Source organism: Alligator mississippiensis, chromosome 8 (assembly GCF_030867095.1).
Source record: "Alligator mississippiensis isolate rAllMis1 chromosome 8, rAllMis1, whole genome shotgun sequence".
Taxonomy (NCBI): domain Eukaryota; kingdom Metazoa; phylum Chordata; order Crocodylia; family Alligatoridae; genus Alligator; species Alligator mississippiensis.
Genome location: NC_081831.1, coordinates 28,736,957 through 28,755,350, shown reverse-complemented (window position 1 = coordinate 28,755,350; position 18,394 = coordinate 28,736,957). Strand labels below are relative to the sequence as shown.

Sequence of the window (18,394 nt, the reverse complement as noted above, 5' to 3'; positions counted from 1 at the left end):
GCTCCCTCCCTTGGAGTTGCAGTTGAGATTTTGAGATTGGGGAGGGGGGGCAGGGCGTTGGGATGGTAACAGCAGAATGCCCTGGGCTGTGGCACCCCTTAGCGCTATTCCATAACAAGAGTAGGAGCAGGGAGCCTGGATGCTTGGGTTCTCTGGGAAGGCCAGGGGAGCCTGAGGGGTGAGAGCAGGGGGGGCTGGGAGCCCAGATGCCTGGGTTCTCAGAGAGAGGGGTAGGGTCTAGGAAGCTAAGAGCAGGGATCAGCTGGAAGCCCAGATGCCTGAGTTCTCTCCTTATTATGGGAAGGGAGTAGGGGCTGCGTGGGGCGGGGGCAGCCAGGGTTAGCAGGTTACAGCAGGGGTCAATTGAAAGCCCAGACACCTGAGTTGTCTAGGAGGGGAGTGGGGGCTGGCAGCCCAGGGAGTTGGGTCTTGGGGAGCCTAGGTCAGGGGTCAGCTGGAAGCTCAGACACCTGGGTTCTCTGGGTAGGGAATGGGGTTTGAAGCAGACAGTGCCAGAAGCCCAGATGCCTGGGTTCCCTCCAGGCCCTAGGAGGGGTGTGGGCACATTCCCCCTCCTCCCATGTCTGGGGGGGGGGGGGGGGGGGGAGGCTGTTCTCGCCATGCTAGGCACTGCACGCACCCATGGGGGGTGGCGGCTGGGCCTGGCAGGAGAACAAAGCCAGGGAATGGGGCCAAGACCTAAATTTAGGCTGGAAATTAGAAGGCTCCTGGTCCAAGGCGCCACGCGGCAGCCTGGCCAGACCCTGGATGCCTGGGTCCTACATGGGCCCAGTCACAGGAGGCCTGGGTCCCTCCTGGCTGGAAAGGAGGGGCGGGGTGCAACCCCTACTGCTGCCACTGCCCCCACCCCACCAGCAGGGTCTAATGAAAACTGGGGAGAGAACCCAGGTGCCTGAGCTCCCATCCCCCCCTGCTCTCACCCTCAAGTCCCCACTCCACTCCCAGAGGACCCAGGAGTGTGGGCTCCCAGCCCCCTGCCCACTCTTACCCCCTGAAGACCCCATTCACCTGCCAGAGAACCCAGGCATCCAGGCTCCCAGCCCCCACTCCCCCTTCTCCTGCTTGAGTGAGCAGGGGAATCCAACAGAGTGGCACCTTGGCTCAACTCGCATGAGCCCCTGGGCAGGCATTCTCTTGCCAGCACCGTCCTTCCATGACTCACAAACTTGTTCCACGGGCCTCAGTGGTCATCTTGATTTCCTCTCCCATAAGCCCCTCAGGTGGCTGGTGCCTCATTCATGCCAATGGGCAGCCATCTTGGCTGCCTCATATAACCTCTGGGGCGGCTGGTGGCCCATGCAATGGGCCTCATGCCAATGGGCAGCCATCTTCGCTGCAACCTGCTACCACTTCTATCAGTCACCAAAGCATGATCCGGGACAGGGGGAGGAGTGGTCACCCACCGTTTCCCCAGCCACCCTCTCCTTTAAACCAATGAGAGAGCCAAGCCCTGAGTGAGCTGTGCTCCCATTGGCCAAGATGCCTGTCAGTCAAAGACATCTGCCTTCCACCCCGCTACTGAGGAAGTATCAGCCAATCAGGAGGCAGCATTGGGGTTAGGGAAGGGGGACGCAGCCAGCACCTGCCTCGCCTGTGAGGTGCGAAAGAAGCGGGATCTACAATGAGGGAAGGCCTTGCCCAATCAGCAGAAGCAGGAGGGGCTGATGCGCACAAGGAGGGAGGGGAGAAGGTGGAGGGTGGGGCGTTAGGGAGTTGTTCTACCAATTGGGGTGCAGCTAGTGAGAGCAGGGGCAGCCAATTCATGTGGGAGGCAGGCTCCGCCAGCGCTGCTTGGCCAACAGAAACAGGAGTGGGGCGGGGCCTTGGGTACCCTCCACATGTCAGGGAGGGGCAGGCAACCGGCTCTGTCCCCCCAGGGGAAGGGGCTTGTAGCCTGGCCCCATCCTCCACTACTGCAGGTCCCTCCCTAATTTTGGGGTAGGGGAGGGGTTAACTCTTGCCCCCCTCCCCCCTTTTTGTGGGGTTGTCTCTTCCCCAAGCAGGGGTGGAGCTCAGGTGTCCAGGTCCTGGAGCCTGGGAGATATCATCCATGTGCACACCTCAAACATGTCCCACATGCATGTGCCACACACTGGCCCCAGGCATGAAAAGATGGAAAGGGAGCTGCTAGCCATGGCCCCCTCCAATCTGGCATAAGAAAGAACCCCGGCATCTAGGCTCCCAGTTCCACCTGCTCCTGCCCTCCAGCCCCAACTCCCCACCCAGAGAACCCAGGTATCCCAGCTGCCCTGGCGCCACCCCATCTCTCCTGCATAACCCATGCATCCTGGTGTCAGGAAGCTGCCAGCTCCCGCTGGAAGGTCCTGGCCTGGCTGACGTCAATGAGGCCCCTAATGGGAACCAGATGCTGGGGGGGGGGCAGGGCCTGGCTTTGGTCTGACCCTGTGGCACCAGGCACAAGGCCAGGTGCCCGGGGCAGCCGCTGTCCTGCCACTTCCTGTCCCAAATGCCCGCACAAGTGTGCAGCAGCTGTGAGAGCTGGCTCCACCCCAAAGCCAGCTGCATCTTGGGGCCCCATCAGACCCAGACCTCAGTGTCCTGTCCCCCTCCCACTCCCATGAGCCAGCCACATCCCAGTGTCCCCATAGAACCAGGCTTAAAGGATTTCACTCCAGAGCCAGCCACATCCTGGGGTCCCTAGAGCTGACCTGAGCAGGGTGCAGGGCCTGGGTCAAATCTGCCCATGTGGGGCCCCATCTCCACCTCCACTCCAATCCCATGGGCTCTGGACCTGAAGAAACTGCCGCCAGTGGTGGCAGAGGGCGGGGTGGGGGAGCAAGCAGCTGGGCATGGAGGCACTGCTCTGCCCAGCTCCACACCACTGCTGGTCTACCCTGCTCCACAGGGCCCCCAAAGCACAGGGCCCAGGGCAGTTGCCCCGATTCACTCCCCCTGGGACAGCCCTGGTCCCTGTTATACCCAGCACCCATCCCAGAGCCAGCTGCATCCCCCAGTCTCTGTTATAACTATCCACTCCCATTTCCCATCCCACAGCCAGCTGCATCTCAGGCCTGCCCTACAAACAGCCTTCATGGGTTCTACCCAGAACCAACCATATCCTGGAGTCCCTGTTATACCCAACTCCCAGGTTCCTCATTTCACCCATCCTGACACCCACCCCAGAGCCAGCTGCATCTCAGTATCCCCATAGACTATCCTTACTGTATCCCACCCCAGAGCCAGCCACATTCCAGGGTCTCTGTTATACCCTGTCCCAGCCCTACTTCAGACCCAGCTGTATTGTGGGGTGTCCATTATCCCTAGCCCTAATACCCCAGTCCAGAGCCAGCTGCATTTCAGCATCCCCCTAGAATCAGTCTTACTGTGGCCCACCCCAGAGCCAGCTGCATTCCAGGTTCCTTGTTATATCCTGTCCCAGCCCCACCCCAGAGCAGCTTGGGGTCCCCATTATATCTATCCACTTGAGCCCACCCCAGAGCCAGGGGTATCTCAGCACACCCAGACACAGACAGATATAGCACCCCCCCCTCCCCTGAACTGAACCTGCCAGAGCTACCACATAACCCCCCCTCCAGGGGTGCCCCACAGTGTGGGGAGGAGTGAGGGACTGGTGGTGGGCCAGGCACTGGTACAGGAACCCAGACGTCAGATCGCTTTCTCTCCAGCTGGGGAAATTCCACTTGATCTCACTCAATATTCCCCTCCCCTCCACCTTGGCTTCCTGTCCTGGATTCCCAGCGTCTGCCTCTGTGGCACAGCTGGGTGCCAGCTGCCAGGCATGGACTTGCCCTCCCCAGAGCCAGCCACATACCAGGGCCTCAATATATCCAGTTGCCCTCAAGCATCACACCCCAGAGCCAGCTGCATCTCGGCACCCCCATAGTATCAGCTTTCATATGTCCCCCCCCAGACCCAGCTGTATCCAAGGGTTCCCATTCTACCCAGCCCCTTCCCCACCCAAGAACCAGCCACAATGAAGCCCCTAACCCTTCTTGGGGGCTCTAGACTGGGCATGTCCTCGAACTTCCTCCCCTGCACCCCCTTCCCCAGTGGCAAGCACTATATATACACACACAGTGCTGGGCCAGGGCTTAACAGGGCTGCCAAGGCCGTGGTTGAGTTGGCAGGGCCAGGCTCAACCTCAGCCAGGGCCTCTGGCCAGCCCGGCGCAGGCTAGCCCTGCCCAGCTCAGCTCAGTCACTGGGGCAGAGCAGCTGGCTGGGGATGGGGTTGGAGGGGCTGTGGGGCCACAGTGGGGGTGGGGGAACCTGAGCTGGGGTAGTCTGGTTCTGGGGTGCCTTGGGGGCTGGGGATAACAGGCACCCTGGGATGTGGCTGAGTCGAGGTTGGGAGAGAGGAAGGCTGGTGCTTTGAGGCTGTTGAGATGCAGTATGCTCTGGGGTGGGGCATTGGGACAGGGTATAACAGGGCCCCCAGGATGCGGCTGGCTCTGGGGCATGCAGTAAGGCTGGTTCTGTGGGGCTGTTGAGATGCAGCTGGGTCTGGAGTGGAGCACTGGGGCTGGGTACAGGGACTCCCTTGCTCAGCAGCACAAAGATGATGCTGAACCTGGAGTGGAATTTCAGAGCCGGACTTGGAGAGTAGTGGGGTTAGAATGAGGCAGGGCTGGGAGCCCGGATATCTCCACTCTCTGGAGGTCCCAGTGCCCCTCACTCCCGACCTACAGCACCCCCACTCCACAGTGCCCCTCACTTTCGACCCCAGTAGGATAGGAGTCTGGGAGCCCGGACACCCGGGGGGCGGGGGGCGGTGACGCGATGGCGAAGGCATGTTCGCTGCAGCTGTGAAAACACCCGCCCGCGCCTGGGCCGGGGTTGGAGGGGGGGCCAGGCGGCCGAGCCACAAAGCATCATGGGGCTGGGGCCACCCGTTTCGTCCCGGGGCACAGAGCACGTGGCCGGGATGGGACCCAGGGGTCCACCTACCCTCCCTCCCTAGAGACCCCAGGCGTCCTACCCGCCCTCCACCACCACCACAACCAGTAGCTTCCACTAGCCCTCAAAGCAAGCCAGGTGTCCAGGCTCACCCGCTGCTCCAACCATTGGCCCCCATTCCCCCCACCCCAAGGAGCCCAGGCGTCCGGGCTCCCAGACCCCCCTCCCACCCAGGCCAAGCGTAAAGGGCACCGCGGGGTGATGGGGGAGCTGCGGCTCGGGAGTGAGGGGTACCGCGGGGCTGGGATCTCTGTGAAGGGAGTGGGGGCGGGGCTCGGGGGGGGGCGGGGGCGGGGAGGGTCCCGGACGCCTGGGTTCCTTGCAGTGGGGGGGGCCGTCCCAGTCCCGTCTCAGCCGCCGCCGCCGCCGCTGCGCGACCAGGTGCGACCCCTCGCCACCCCTCCTTCGGACGCCTGGGTCCCCTCCTGGGTTGGCGGGGGGCGTGCTCGGAAGGGTCCCGGACGCCTGAGTCTCCCTTCTGGGGGGGGGGGGGGGCTTGATGGGCGCCCGGACGCCTGGGTTCTCTTCTTGGGAGGGGTGTTAACGTGGCGGGGCGGTTCCAAGGTCCCTCGGACGCCTGGGTTCTCTGCTCTCCGGACGCCTGGGCCCCCACCTGCCGGGGGGAGGGCGATGGGGGACTCCGAGGGGCAACTAGACGCCTGGGTTCCTTCTCTTCGGACCCCTGGGTTGCTCCTGGAGGAGGAGGCGATGCTCTGAGATCTTCCGAACACCTGGGTCCCCCCCTTAGTTGAGCGGGAGGATAGGGGTTTTCCCTCGCGCTGGCTTTCCCGGACGCCAGGGTTATCTGTTCCTACAGGGGGGCCTCCCCCCAATTCCCCGGTCGCCTGGGTTATTTTCTGGGAGTGAGGGCTTCCACACTCCCCGCTCTTTAGGCATCACACCCTTCCCGGACGCCTCGATTCCCTAGGCTTTCACCGCGTTCCGAACGCCTCGGTCCCTTCCCTCCCCGCAGACTCAAAGGCGGCCAGGACCTGGCGGGGGGAGAGAAACCAGGTGTCCGCCCCTCCTCCCAAAAACGTCCTCTCCCCTTGACCAGGACCCCAGGTGTCCGGGCTCCCAGCCCACCCCCAACTACTACCCATTCCCTCTCCACCAAGAACTCAGACACCTGGTCCACAAGCCCCCACCCCCTCCTAGGGAACCTAGGCGTCTGAGCCCTCACCCAGCCCCACTAAGCCCCTCCAAAAGGAGCACCCAGGTGTCTGGGCTCCCAGTCTCCTCAGCTCTAACCACTAGCCCCCACCCCACTCCTAGGGAGACCAGGCATTGGGGCAAGAGGCTCTCCCCACAGGGGACACTTGGGTTCAAATCCCAGCCCTGGAGATAGAGCGGGAATGCTGGGTTCCCTGGATGGTGGTGGGGGGTGTTAGGCCTGGGGGAGCCATACACCTGGGTTCCCTAGGAGAGGAGTGGTGGGGGGAGTGGTTAGAGAGAAGGGGCTAGGAGCCTGGATGCGGGGGTGGGGGAGTTGGGTGTAGTGGTGAGTGCCAGGATGCCTGGATTCCCTCCCCTTGGCCATGTGGCAGCCCACCCCAGCCCAGGACAAGGCTCTTATTGTAGCTACAGCTCCAGCATGAGGGGGTGGGGGGAGGTTGGCCCCGATCCGGTGCTTGTCATCCTTGGCCCTGGCCCCAGTGGCTCTGACTCACCGGCGCCGCTGGTCCAAGGGGGAGAACCCAGGCGTCTGGGTTCCCAGCCCCACCCTGCTTTCACCAGTAGCCTCCATGACCCACCCACAGAACTCAGGTGTCTGGGCTCCCAGAATCAGGCCCCTTTTTTGCTCCCCATTATGCCCCACCCCAGACCCAGCTGCATCTCTACCCTTGTTCCACTCAGCTGTGCCTCTCCCCCCAATGCCAGCTGCCTCCCTGTGCCTTCCCAGGCTGCCATGGAGCTCCTGTACCTGGCTGTGCCCTTCACCAGCCTCAGCTGCATTGGCTCCCTGTTATACCCACTCCAGAACCAGCTGCATCCTTGCTGTACCCTCCCCAGAGCTAGCTGCAGTCCCTAAGCCCTGTTTCACTTGGCTGTGCACCACCCCAGAGCCATCTGCCTTCTGATCCCTGTTATACCTACCCCAGAGCCAGCTACATCAGGCTCCCTGTTCCACTCAACTGTGCCCCCACCCGGGCTCAGCTGCCTTCCTGTGCCACACAGGTCACCATGGTGCCCCTGCTACTGCTGGTGCTGCTGTGTCCCACTGGGGCACTGGGGCTGGGGCTGGTGCCACCCTTTGAGCAACACGGCTTCCTGGACTTCTCGCTGGATGATGTACCGGCGCTGGGGCCAGGGGATGAGGACGAGGCCTCGGGACTCTTCCCCACCTCGGGGGCCCCTGACCTGGGCCTGGATGAGTTGGGGCTGCCTCCACCCTCAGGCCACTGCCCCTTTGGCTGCCACTGCCACCTGCGTGTGGTACAGTGCTCTGACCTGGGTGAGTCGATGGGGGTATTACCTGGGGGAGCAAGACACCTGGGTTTCCTACTAGGGAGAGGACACCTGAGTTCTCTAGGGGGTGGTGGGGCAGGATGCCTGGGTTCCCTATGGGAGGAGGGAGGGGTTCCTAGGGTTCCTGGTTGGGGGGTTGTCTGGGTTCCCTGTTGTGGGGCAGGGGGGACATAGGGGTCCCAGTGGCTGGGTGTGTCACGTGTCTCTCCACTGCTGCCAGGGCTGAAGGAGGTGCCCAAGGACCTGCCACCTGACACTACACTGCTGGACTTGCAGAACAACTTCATCTCAGAGCTGCGGGCTGATGCCTTCAAGGGGCTGGAGCATCTCTATGTAGGGCTGGAACCTTCTTTCAGGGCCCTCACTCCCCTGGAACCCTCCTTTATTCATGGGAAACACCCTGGGACCCTCTTCTGGGACTCCCATCTCCCTGGAAATCCCCCTTGGAGATGCCCATCATCCTGGGAAGCTCCCCCCACCCTTCTGTTCCTCTGGGAGACCCCCCCATTCCCCTGGGACCCCTCGGGACCCACCCCCTTGGTGACCCCTTCAGCCTCTACTCTCTAGGGCCCCCTGCTGGCAAATGCCAGTACTGCAGCTGCCTCTCTCTGCCTGCCCCATACCTGCCCTTCACCCCTGTATCTGTCCCTCCCTGCCCTGTTTCCTGATATGTTCTCTGCCACTTTATCTGCCCCTATACCTGCCCCCTTCCCTGCTCTGTTTCTGGCACTTCTGTCCCTGCATCTTCCCCCACCCTCTGTATCTGCCCCCCTGTGCCCTATACATGCTCCCTCTGCCCCATATCTGCCCCTCCTTGCCCTGTTTCTGCCCCCATTTGCCCCATACCTGCCCCTCATACTTGTCCCCCAGGCACTGGTGCTGGTGAACAACCGGCTGTCACGGGTTGACCCCAAGGCCTGGACTCCACTGCGGCGCCTGCAGAAGCTCTACCTGTCCCGCAACCTCCTGACTCGGGTCCCAGCTCCGCTGCCTCCTGCTCTGGTGGAGCTGAGGATCCATGACAACAAGATCCGCCGCGTGCCCAAGGCCGTGTTCCATGGCTTACACCAAATGAACTGCATTGGTATGGCTAGGAGGCTGGGTGGGGTGTGTGATACAGCCTGTATAGGCCTTGGGTCAGGCCGATATGTGGTTTATGGGCCCTGGGGTCCTACACACACACACGCGTGCGCGTGCGCATGTGCGCGCGTCTGGGCAGGTATGTATGGGCCCTGGTGTTCTGTATGGGGCCTTGATCCCTTGTCTGGGCAGATTCAGGCAGTGTGGGACCTGGACTAGAGAGATATGGGTAGATATGGGGTATAAGGACTCTTGGCTGAACAGATATGGCCCGCAAGGACCTTGGGGTCTAGTAGGGGCCTTATGACCCCATGTGATGCTGACCTCCATTCCCCCTGCAGAGATGGGGGGCAACCCCCTGGAGAACAGTGGCTTTGAGCCTGGAGCCTTTGATGGCCTTCAGCTCAACTACCTGCGTATCTCCGAGGCCCAGCTCACTGGCGTGCCCAAGGGTAAGGCCCCCCCATCCCTCAGGACCGCCTCCCCAAAACCCCTAGGACATCCCACAGCCCCTCAATACCTCCTAGGACCCCCCACAGCCCCCAAACCTTCCAAGACCATCCCCCACAGCCTCCCCAAACCCCCTGGAGATCTCCCCAATTCCCCCAATCCCCTAATATCTCTCTGACCCCTCCATGGCCCCCCTGAACCCCCAGACTCCTCCCCACAGCCCTTCAAAACCTCTGGGATCCCCCACAGAATCCCCAAGATACCCACAGCGCCCAAACCCCCAAGACTCCCTATAGCCCCCAACCCCCTAGGATCCCCACAAAACCCCTGGGCCACCTGCAGTGCCCCCAAACCCCTGTGACCCCCCCCAGGACCCCCCACTATCCCATCAAACCTCCTGGACTCCCCTAACCCCCCAGATCTCTCTATGGCCCCCCTGAGCCCCCATATCTTCCCACAGCCTCTTTATAGCTCCCCCAAACCTAAGGAATTGCCCCTCGCCCCCAGAGCCCCCAAGACTTGCATGCCTCCTGCAAACCCATGGGATCCCTCACCATGGCCCTTTACAAAACCCCTGGGACCCCAACAACCCTGAGACTCTCAAAACCCCCTGGACCCACCAACCCACCCCAGGCCACCCTGGACCCTCCCATGCCCCACCCCAAACGCAGGCCCCTCCCAAATCTCCTCCAATTTCCCTACATCTGCCCCAGTGCCTGCCCCTCCAAGCCTCCTGCTTTTTTGTGGGGGTCCAGAGGGGTCTAGCATAACCCCCCCATGTCCTCTTAGACCTGCCAGAGACACTGACAGAGCTGCACCTGGATCACAACCAGATTCAGGCCATTGAATTGGAAGACCTGAAGCGCTACAGCAAGCTTACCAGGTATTGGGGTACCCTAACACCCCAAAACTGGCACCCCCAAATCTAGGAGGCCTGCATCCCCATATTCTCTGTGAACCAAGCGTGACCTGCTAGAGCAAAGTTGGATATTGGGGTACCGCTGCACCCCAGAACCTGTCCCCAGTTTTGGGGGCACACCTGTACCCCAAACCCAGTGGTTATTGAACCCCCAGCGTGAACTGTTAGAGGAAGCACAGTGAGTATTGGGGTAGGCAGCACCCCAAAACCAGGACTGCCATCTGAGGGGCTTTGTACCCCCATATCCCTGTCCCCTGAACCTAACCTGCTTGAGTAAGGTCAGTGGATACTGGCATACCCTGGTATCCCAAAACCTGGCACCCCCAAATCCAGGGGGCTGCACTCCAAATCTCTTGGGGAGTCCCTGTCCCCTGAGCCTGACTCACTTGAGTGGGTAACAGGGTATCCTGGTCCCCTAAAAACTGGCCATCAAAATGTGGGAAATCCTGTACCCCTAAATCTCCAGGGTCACTACTGTCCCTCAAACTTGATCTGCTGGATAAGGTCAGCTGGTATTGGGGTACCCCAGCACCCCAAAAATGCAGGACCCCAGATCCAGGGGACTCCATACCCCCCAGCCTGTTGGGAATCCCCTTTCCCCCATACCTGACCTGCTGAGGCAACAACAGGTCTTGGGGTAAACCTGCATCCCAAAACCTGGCCTCTCCAAATCTGGGGACCCTGTACCTTGAAATCCCCTGTGGAGCCCTTGTGCTAGAGCATAACAGGTATTGGGGAACCCCAGCACCCATAAAACTCAACTGCAGAATCTGGGGGTTGGGGCGTGTACTCCCAAATCCCCTGGGGAGCCCATTCACCAAGCTTGACCTGTTAGAGCAAGATCAGAGGGTATTGGGGGTCCCCCAAAAGATGGACCTCAAGAATCTGGGGGGCCCTGTATCTCCAAATCCTCTGGAGAGCCCCTTCCCCCGAAGCTTGACCAGCTAGAGCTAGATCCCAGCACCCCATAAAACTGGACCTCAAGATCTGGGAGGACCCTGTACCCCCAAATATCTGTGGATGCCACTGTTCCCCTATCTTGATCTGCTAGGTATGACCAACTGGTATTGGGGTACCTGGCACCCCAAAACCAGACACCTCAAAGTTCTGGGGCTGTACCCCCAAATATCTTGGGAAGCCCCTGTCCTCTGAGTTAGACCTGCTGTAGTCAGGTCAGGTATTGGGATACCTTGGCCCCCCAAAACATGGCCCCCTGTCTGTTTGCTTGTCTGTCCCACATATCTGTGGGGTGGAGAACTGCATTCTGTCCCTGACCCCTGTCTGTCCCTCTGTCCAGGCTGGAGTTGGGCAACAACTGGGCTTGTGGGGTGGAAGATGACAGTATGTCCCTGACTTTTGACCTGTGTCTGTCCGTCTCTGACCCCTGTCTGCCTGTCCCTGATCCCTAATGCCAAGTCTGTCCATCTGTCCCTAATCCTTGAGCCCTGACCCCTGTCTATCTCTCCAGGCTGGGGCTGGGCTATAACCACATCTCTGGCATGGACGATGGCAGTCTGTCCCTGACCCCTGATCCTTGCCTGTCTGTCCCTGGCTGACCCCCTGTCTGTCTGCCTGTCCAAGACCCCTGACCCCGTCTCTGCATCTGTCCAGGCTGGGGCTGGGTCACAACCGAGTCCGTGGGGTGGAGAACGGCAGTCTGTCCTTTCTGCCGCTGCTGCGGGAGCTGCACCTGGAGCACAACAAGCTGCAGCGGGTGCCCCCCGGCCTTCCCAACCTGCGCCACCTCCAGGTTGGTCAGGGAGGCTTGTGGGGGCTCTGGGGAAGCTAGGGGCCAATGCGGGGGGAAGAGGTAAGGGGGAGACCTTGGGAGGGCTGGGAAGTAATGGGGGACTATGGAGGGCTAGAAGGAGCTGGGGGGAAAGGGGGAACCCAGGGACAGTGGAAGTAATGGGGCATAAGGGGACACTGGGGGGTCCTGGGGTGATGGGGGGCTGGGGAGAAATGGAGGGTAAAGGGGGCCACAAGGAATCCCAGGTAAGAAGGAGTTGCAGGGGGCTAGGAGGTAATGGGGGGCCTTGGGGATTGTGGGGACTCAGAGATTATAGGAACCCTAGGGAGCTGGGGGGAGTCTGGGGCATAATGGAGAGGTCTGGCGGGAGTCAGAGGGGTAATGAAGGTGCCCTGGGAAACTCGGGCCTGACTCCTGACCCCCTAGGGTTCAGAGGTTTTTTGGTGGGGTTAGGGAGCTATTTCTGGGGGTCCAGGGGCCGTGTTGGGGGTTCAGGGTTATGTTTGGGAGTTCTGGGACCATACTGGGTGCTGACCCCTGCCTGCCCCCCCAGGTGGTGTACCTCCATGCCAACAACATCTCAGCCGTGGGGCCCCACGACTTCTGCCCGCCAGGCTTTGGGGTGAAGCGCTCCCCCTACCATGGGATCAGCCTCTTTGGGAACCCACTGCCTGCCTGGGAGGTGCCACCCGCTGCCTTCCGCTGCGTCTCTGCCCCACTGGCTGTGCAGTTTGGCAACTACCGCAAATAAAGGGCACCCCAAATCTAGGGACACCCCCATAACTAGGCAGAGAGAGAGCCAGGCAGGGGGCCTGGGGGGGCAGCAGGGTTAGGGAGAAGGGTGTGAGGCTAGTTTTGGGGGGCCAGGGGGAGTTTGGGGGGACATTTGGGGTAGCTTTTGGGGTGTGGGGGCAGTTCCAGACCTGCCAGAGTCATTTGGGGGGGTATCAGCAGTTTTAGGGGCAGTGGGGAGTTTGGGGGTCAAGCAGTTAGTTTTAGCGGTGCAGGGGACTTATAGGGCTTATGGGGAGCTTTGGGGGGCAGTAGGTGGGTATGGGGGTTTGGGGGATGATATTGGGGTGCAGAGGGGTCTTGGGGGTCAGGTAGGATTGGGGATGGCAGGGAGCAGTATTGGGAAGCAGCGGGATGAAAGGGCACAGGGAAGGTTTGGGGGGGCAGGGTAATTTAGAAGGCAGGGGCAGTTTTGGGCCGGTGAGTAGATTTGGGGGTGTATGGGAAATTTGGGGTTCAAGGGGATGTGGGTGCTAGGGGGAGAGTTTGGGGGCAGGGATAGTTTCTGGAGGCCAGGGCTGAGTTATGGGGACCAGGGGGTGGATCTGGGGTCATTTTGGCAGGCAGATATTGGGGTATAGAAGCGGGGCAGGAGTGGGAGAGGCTCATGGGGGAGTTCAGGGGTGAAAGGAATGGAGCCTTTCTTAGAGTCCCCCCTCCCCTTCCCTGGGATTTAGGTTCCCCCCAGCCCCCAACTTCTCCCTGTCAGGGTCACATCAAAGCCTGGAGACATATGTAAAGCCTCTTCAACCCCTCTCCCTAGCGCCCCCCCCCCCCCAAAAAAAAAGGAGCAGAAAAAATGGGGTTTTATATATAAAAAATATAGAATTTTGCTATTTTTTGCCCAAAATTGGTGACTTTTTGGGGCTGTGGGGAGGGGACATGCGGAGATCCCAGCTCTTACTGGGAGCACTGGGAAGGAAAGGAGGGTTTGGGCTGGGGACAGTGGCGATTTGGGGGCAATTAAAAAATAACAAAGATTAAAAAATCATAGTCACTAAAAATGTTGTTTGAATGAAAAATGCTAGTTAATAAATGCACCGTGAGCAAATTTGAATGAAGAAGCGACCATGGCCTTAGAATGTTAATGGAATTTATTTAGAATTTAATTGAAATTAGCAATTTTTAGTGAAGAAGTGATAATGACCTTAAAATTTTTATGAAATTGAATTAGAATGTGTTTGTAATTAGCCTTTCATAATTAAGAATTTTTAACATAATTTAATAAGAATATTATTGCAATTAGCATTTTTTAATTAAGACAATGCCATAAGAATCTTAGTGCAGTTTAATGAGAGCTTAATTTAATTGAATTAGAATTTAATTGAAATTAGCCAATTTATTTAAGAAGTGACCATGGCTTTAGTGTTTTAATATAATTTAATTAGAATGTTATTGTATTAGCATTTTAATTAAGGAGTGAATGGGATTAAATTTAATTAGATTAGTATGGTTAAATGTGATGTTAATAATTTAATTAGAAGTTTAAATTGGAATTGAAAAGTCATTTTGGGGTTCTTATTTCCAATATAATTTTTCATTAGAAAATTAAAATGTAAGGTAATTCAGTTATAATTACATGTTAAGAGTTTGATGAGAAAAGTATTTAGAAAGTATAAGTAATATAAAATTTAATTGCAAATTACAAATGTAATGAGAGGTTTTAATGATGAATGAGAAATGGATTTGGCAATTTCAAACTAAATTAAATAAATATTGGAAATTTTAGTTACCAATTAAATATTTAATTTGAAATGTATTTAGAAATTAGAAACACGAGGATTTGTGACTGCAAATTTAATTACCAATTAAAAATTATAAATGTACTGTATTTACAAATTTGAAATGTCATTAGAAATTTTAAGTGCAAATCAAAAATTTGACAATTTTAAAATGTGAATTAAAAATTTGAAGTTTTAATTATAAATTAAAATACTAAGCCAGACACTTTAAATTCAAAATATAAAAAAATATATTAGAGGTTTTCATTGGAGATGTTAATTAAACATGAAAATGGAATTGGATGTTTCATTCAAAATGAAGAATGCAAGAAGGAATTTAAATTAAAAATCAAACACCTGCCTGGCTGATGTTTCCGTTAAAAAGGAAATGCCATTAGGAATTTTACTTTAAGAGCAAAAATTCCGGTAGAATTTTTAATTGCATTTTCCATTTTTAATTCAGAACTCTGAATTAAAAATTAAAGCTGCAAATAGAAGTGTGATTGACTGACTGACTGATTACCTGGAGACAATTCTCCTTAAAATATAAAGAAAAGAAAAATCATCCAAAAAATTTAGGGAAACTTTTATTTCTTTCTTTATTAATTTCTTTATTGATTGATGTATTTTTCTGTTTCTTTTTTTTCCATTCCTTCCTTCTTTTATTTTTCTGTTTAATCTATTTATGTATGCACAGATATATCCATACATTCAGTTATTGATCCCTTTACATATTTTTGCATTTATTTATTATGAGTTCATCTATTTGTGTCTTTTATTTATTTTGATTCATTCATTTATTAACTCATTGGTTCATTCATTCATTCATTTATTCAGGTATTTGCATGTGTATGTTTATTCTACTATTAATTTATATATTTATTGGACCCTTCATTTTTTTTCTTTTATTTTTTTCAGTTGCTTATTAATTAATTCGTTTACCTGTATAGTTTCATTTATTCATTCATTCTTTTTTTATCAGTCATTTTTCTTTTATTTCTTCATTTATTTATCCATCTATTAATTCTATTAATTCATTTATACGTAGTAGTTCTATTAACGTATTTTCTTTCTTTCGGGCATCCTTGTACATGCTTTTTACTGGCTCCGAGTCATCACCCTCCGGGGAATAAAGGTCTCTTAAAAGTCAAAAAAAAAAAAAAAAAAAAAAAAGTCTTTCTTTCTTTCTTTCTTTCTTTCTTTCTTTCTTTCTTTCTTTCTATTAATTTAGTTGTTGATCCATTTGCTCATTCATTCATTCATTTATTCATTTATTATTCTTTGATTTCTTCATTTGTTTATCTGTGGATTCATTTAGTTATTCTTAGTCTATTCATTCATTATTAGTTCATCATTATTAGTCTATTCATTCTTTTATTAGTTCATCCACTCATTTTTTTCATTTCCTGTTTTATCTATACATCCATGTACTCATTTATCTATTCATTTTTATTGATTCATTATTCATTTGTTCATTTATTTTTCCTTTTCTTTCATTTATTTATCCACATATTAATTTACTACTTTATTAATTCGTATTTGTTTGGTCCTTTTCCCCATTTATTTATTTATGTATTCATCCATGTATTTATTTTTGTATTTATTTATTTTTTCATGTGTTGTTCCATTTCTTTCTTCGTGCATTCATTTATTTCTTTGTGTTTGGTTATTTTTTTGTGTGTTAATTAGTTTATTCATTTTTTATTTATATCTTCCTTCCTTTCTTCATGTTTTAGTTCATTCACTGGATCTCTTGGCTGCCTTCTCCACCTCCTCCAAGAAATCAGGGAAGAAATTTGGGAATTTTCTAAAATAGATTTTATGAATGAATGAATGAATGAATGAATGAATGAATGGAGAAACCACCACAGAAAATTCCCCAAAGATACAAAAAGAAATGACTGCATAAATAAATTTTAAAAATAAGTTAATAAAAATGTCAAAGGAAAAAGAAGAAAAGAAAGAAACCCCCAAGAAGTTAAAAAAGAGAAAAAGAAAAAAGTCCTAAAATGATTATTTTTGCTCAAATGAAAAAAAAGGCAACACATTTTTCCATACCCCCTCATGTGAATCTTTAGTACCCCCTCATGTGCCACCAGGCATGCAAATCTTTCACAAAATTCTCAAAAGATGCTAAAAATAAAAGAAAAAGAAAAAGCCCCCCCCCAGAATTATTTGTTCCTAAAAGGAAACAAAAGCCATGCACTTTTGCTACAAGCCATTGTGCAAAACCTAGCATGCAAATCTTTTGAAACCCCACATGCCAAACCTGACATGCAAATTTCTGACAAACCCCTCAGGAAATGGGGAGAGGGGGGAGGAATTTTTTTTTAAAAGAGAAAGGAAAAAAAAATGAGGAAAAGAAAAAGCCCCTCCCACCTTATTTTTTTTAAAGGAAAAATAAAGCAATGCACATTTTCCACACCCCACTGTGCAAAACGAAGTGTGAGGATCATTCACACAATTCCCATGAAAAGAAAAGAAAAGAAGAGAAAAGAGGACAAAGTCCCTTGAGAATTATCTTTGCTTAAAGTGGGGGTAAAAATAGCAATGCACTTTCTCCAAAACCCCTTGTGTGAAAGCAGGCGAGGAAATCTTTTACAAAATTCTCAAAAGATGCAAAATAAAAAGGAAAAAGAAAAAAATAAGAAAAACCCTGAGAATTATTATTTTCTCTTAAAAGGAAAAAAAAGCGACATAATTTTTCCACATCTCATTGTATGAAACCAGATGTGCAAGTCTTTCAAAAAATTCCCTTAAGATACAAAAAGAAAAGAAAAAGAGAAAAAAGGAAAAAAAAAAAATCCCAAATCAATGCACTTTTCCCATAACTCGTGTGAAACCAAGCATGTGAATCTTTCGCAAAATTCTCAAGAGATGTGAAATAAATACAGAGAAAAAGGAAAAGAAAACAAAAATAAAAGCAAAAAGAGACTCTCCCCTAAGAATGATTATTTTCTCATGGCGGGGGGGGGGGGGGGGGGGGATGTGATACACCTTTCCACACCCCATCATGTGAAACCAGGCGTGCACAAAATTCTCAAAAAAAAGCCAAATTTTATATCTATATATCTCTATATATATCTATATATATAGATATAACAGAAAAGAGCCACACACCCAAGAATGTTTGTTTTCACTTAAAAGGAAGAAAAAAAAGCACTTTCCAAAAGTGGGTATGTAAATCTTCTGCACCCTGTTGTGGGAATGTTATTTTTTTCATAAGGGACTTGTGAACCCTTGTGTGAGACCAGCTGTTCCTGAGTCCCAGATAGGGAGGGGAACATGGAGGGGTGCTACACCAAAATGCGGACATCACTTGTGATGGTTTTCATGGGGAGGGATGTCTGCCGTGAACTTAAGAGGATGGGGCACTTTTTTTCACATGAAATTTGGAAGTTGTTGGGAGGGCCTAGGGGGTGGTTTTGGGGTGGGGGGCTTGGCCTGGGTGGGGGAGAGGCATTGGGGGAGGATGGTGTCAGCAGCCTTGGGGGGACTCCCAAATTCTGGCAGAGGGGCATGAAACCCACCATGTCCCCCCAGGGGTCCCCTGAGAATTGGTGGAGGAGAGCTTTTCCCTCTAGCAAGGGTTCCTACTAATCTAGGATTAATGTAGAGATGCCAACTGGTTTGGGGAGGAAGGTTCCCCCCCCTCTCTGGGGGGCTGGGGGGGGCACTGAGGCCTATATTCAACTAGAAGCCTTCCCAGTAGCCCCCTGCTGCCAGAGCAAGCCTGCCCTGGGAGGATGGTGAGGGCAACCATTTTGGGGTGGGGGCTGGAACAGCACTGAGCTTGAGGTGGGTCTGGATGATTTTGCAGGATCCGTCTGGGGGTCCTGTTTTTTGGGGGGCCCTAACCCACCTCTACACACCTGTTGCCATAGAGCTGGGATGGAGCAGTCCAGAATGGTGCTACCTTATAGTTTGGGGGTGCAGGAGTATGTGGGGTTTGGTATTTTGGTGGTGCAAGGAAAGGGGGGTTGATATTTTGGACATCCCTATTAGGGGTGCATATTTGAGCATTGGGGTGCAATGCTTTGGGGCTTCAGGAGCACCCCATTATGAGGAGCTGATATTTTTGGGGTTGGGGTTTCCTCTTGGGGGTCCAATTTGGGGTAAGAGTCCCCCAATATTTTGGAGGTACAAGGGGGCTGCTGTGCTGGGGGCAGGGTGCCCACACGAGAGCAAGGAGCCTCCTCGGGGGGGGGGGGGGTACAGAGGCACCTTTCGGGGGGGCAGGGGAGCGGAGCTTCCT

The 18,394-nt window shown here is 53.4% G+C and overlaps 1 protein-coding gene across 1 annotated transcript; it reads left to right on the top strand.

Moving 5' to 3' along the window:
- Positions 1-5,230: 5,230 nt before the first annotated feature.
- Positions 5,231-13,268, top strand: BGN (biglycan). The gene is made up of 8 exons (XM_059733082.1): positions 5,231-5,339; positions 7,137-7,413; positions 7,648-7,760; positions 8,298-8,511; positions 8,849-8,959; positions 9,747-9,840; positions 11,488-11,626; positions 12,180-13,268. The coding sequence occupies exons 2-8, from the start codon at positions 7,143-7,145 to the stop codon at positions 12,375-12,377; spliced, it is 1,140 nt and encodes a 379-aa protein (XP_059589065.1). The 5' UTR covers positions 5,231-5,339; positions 7,137-7,142; the 3' UTR covers positions 12,378-13,268.
- The last annotated feature ends 5,126 nt before the right edge of the window (positions 13,269-18,394 follow it).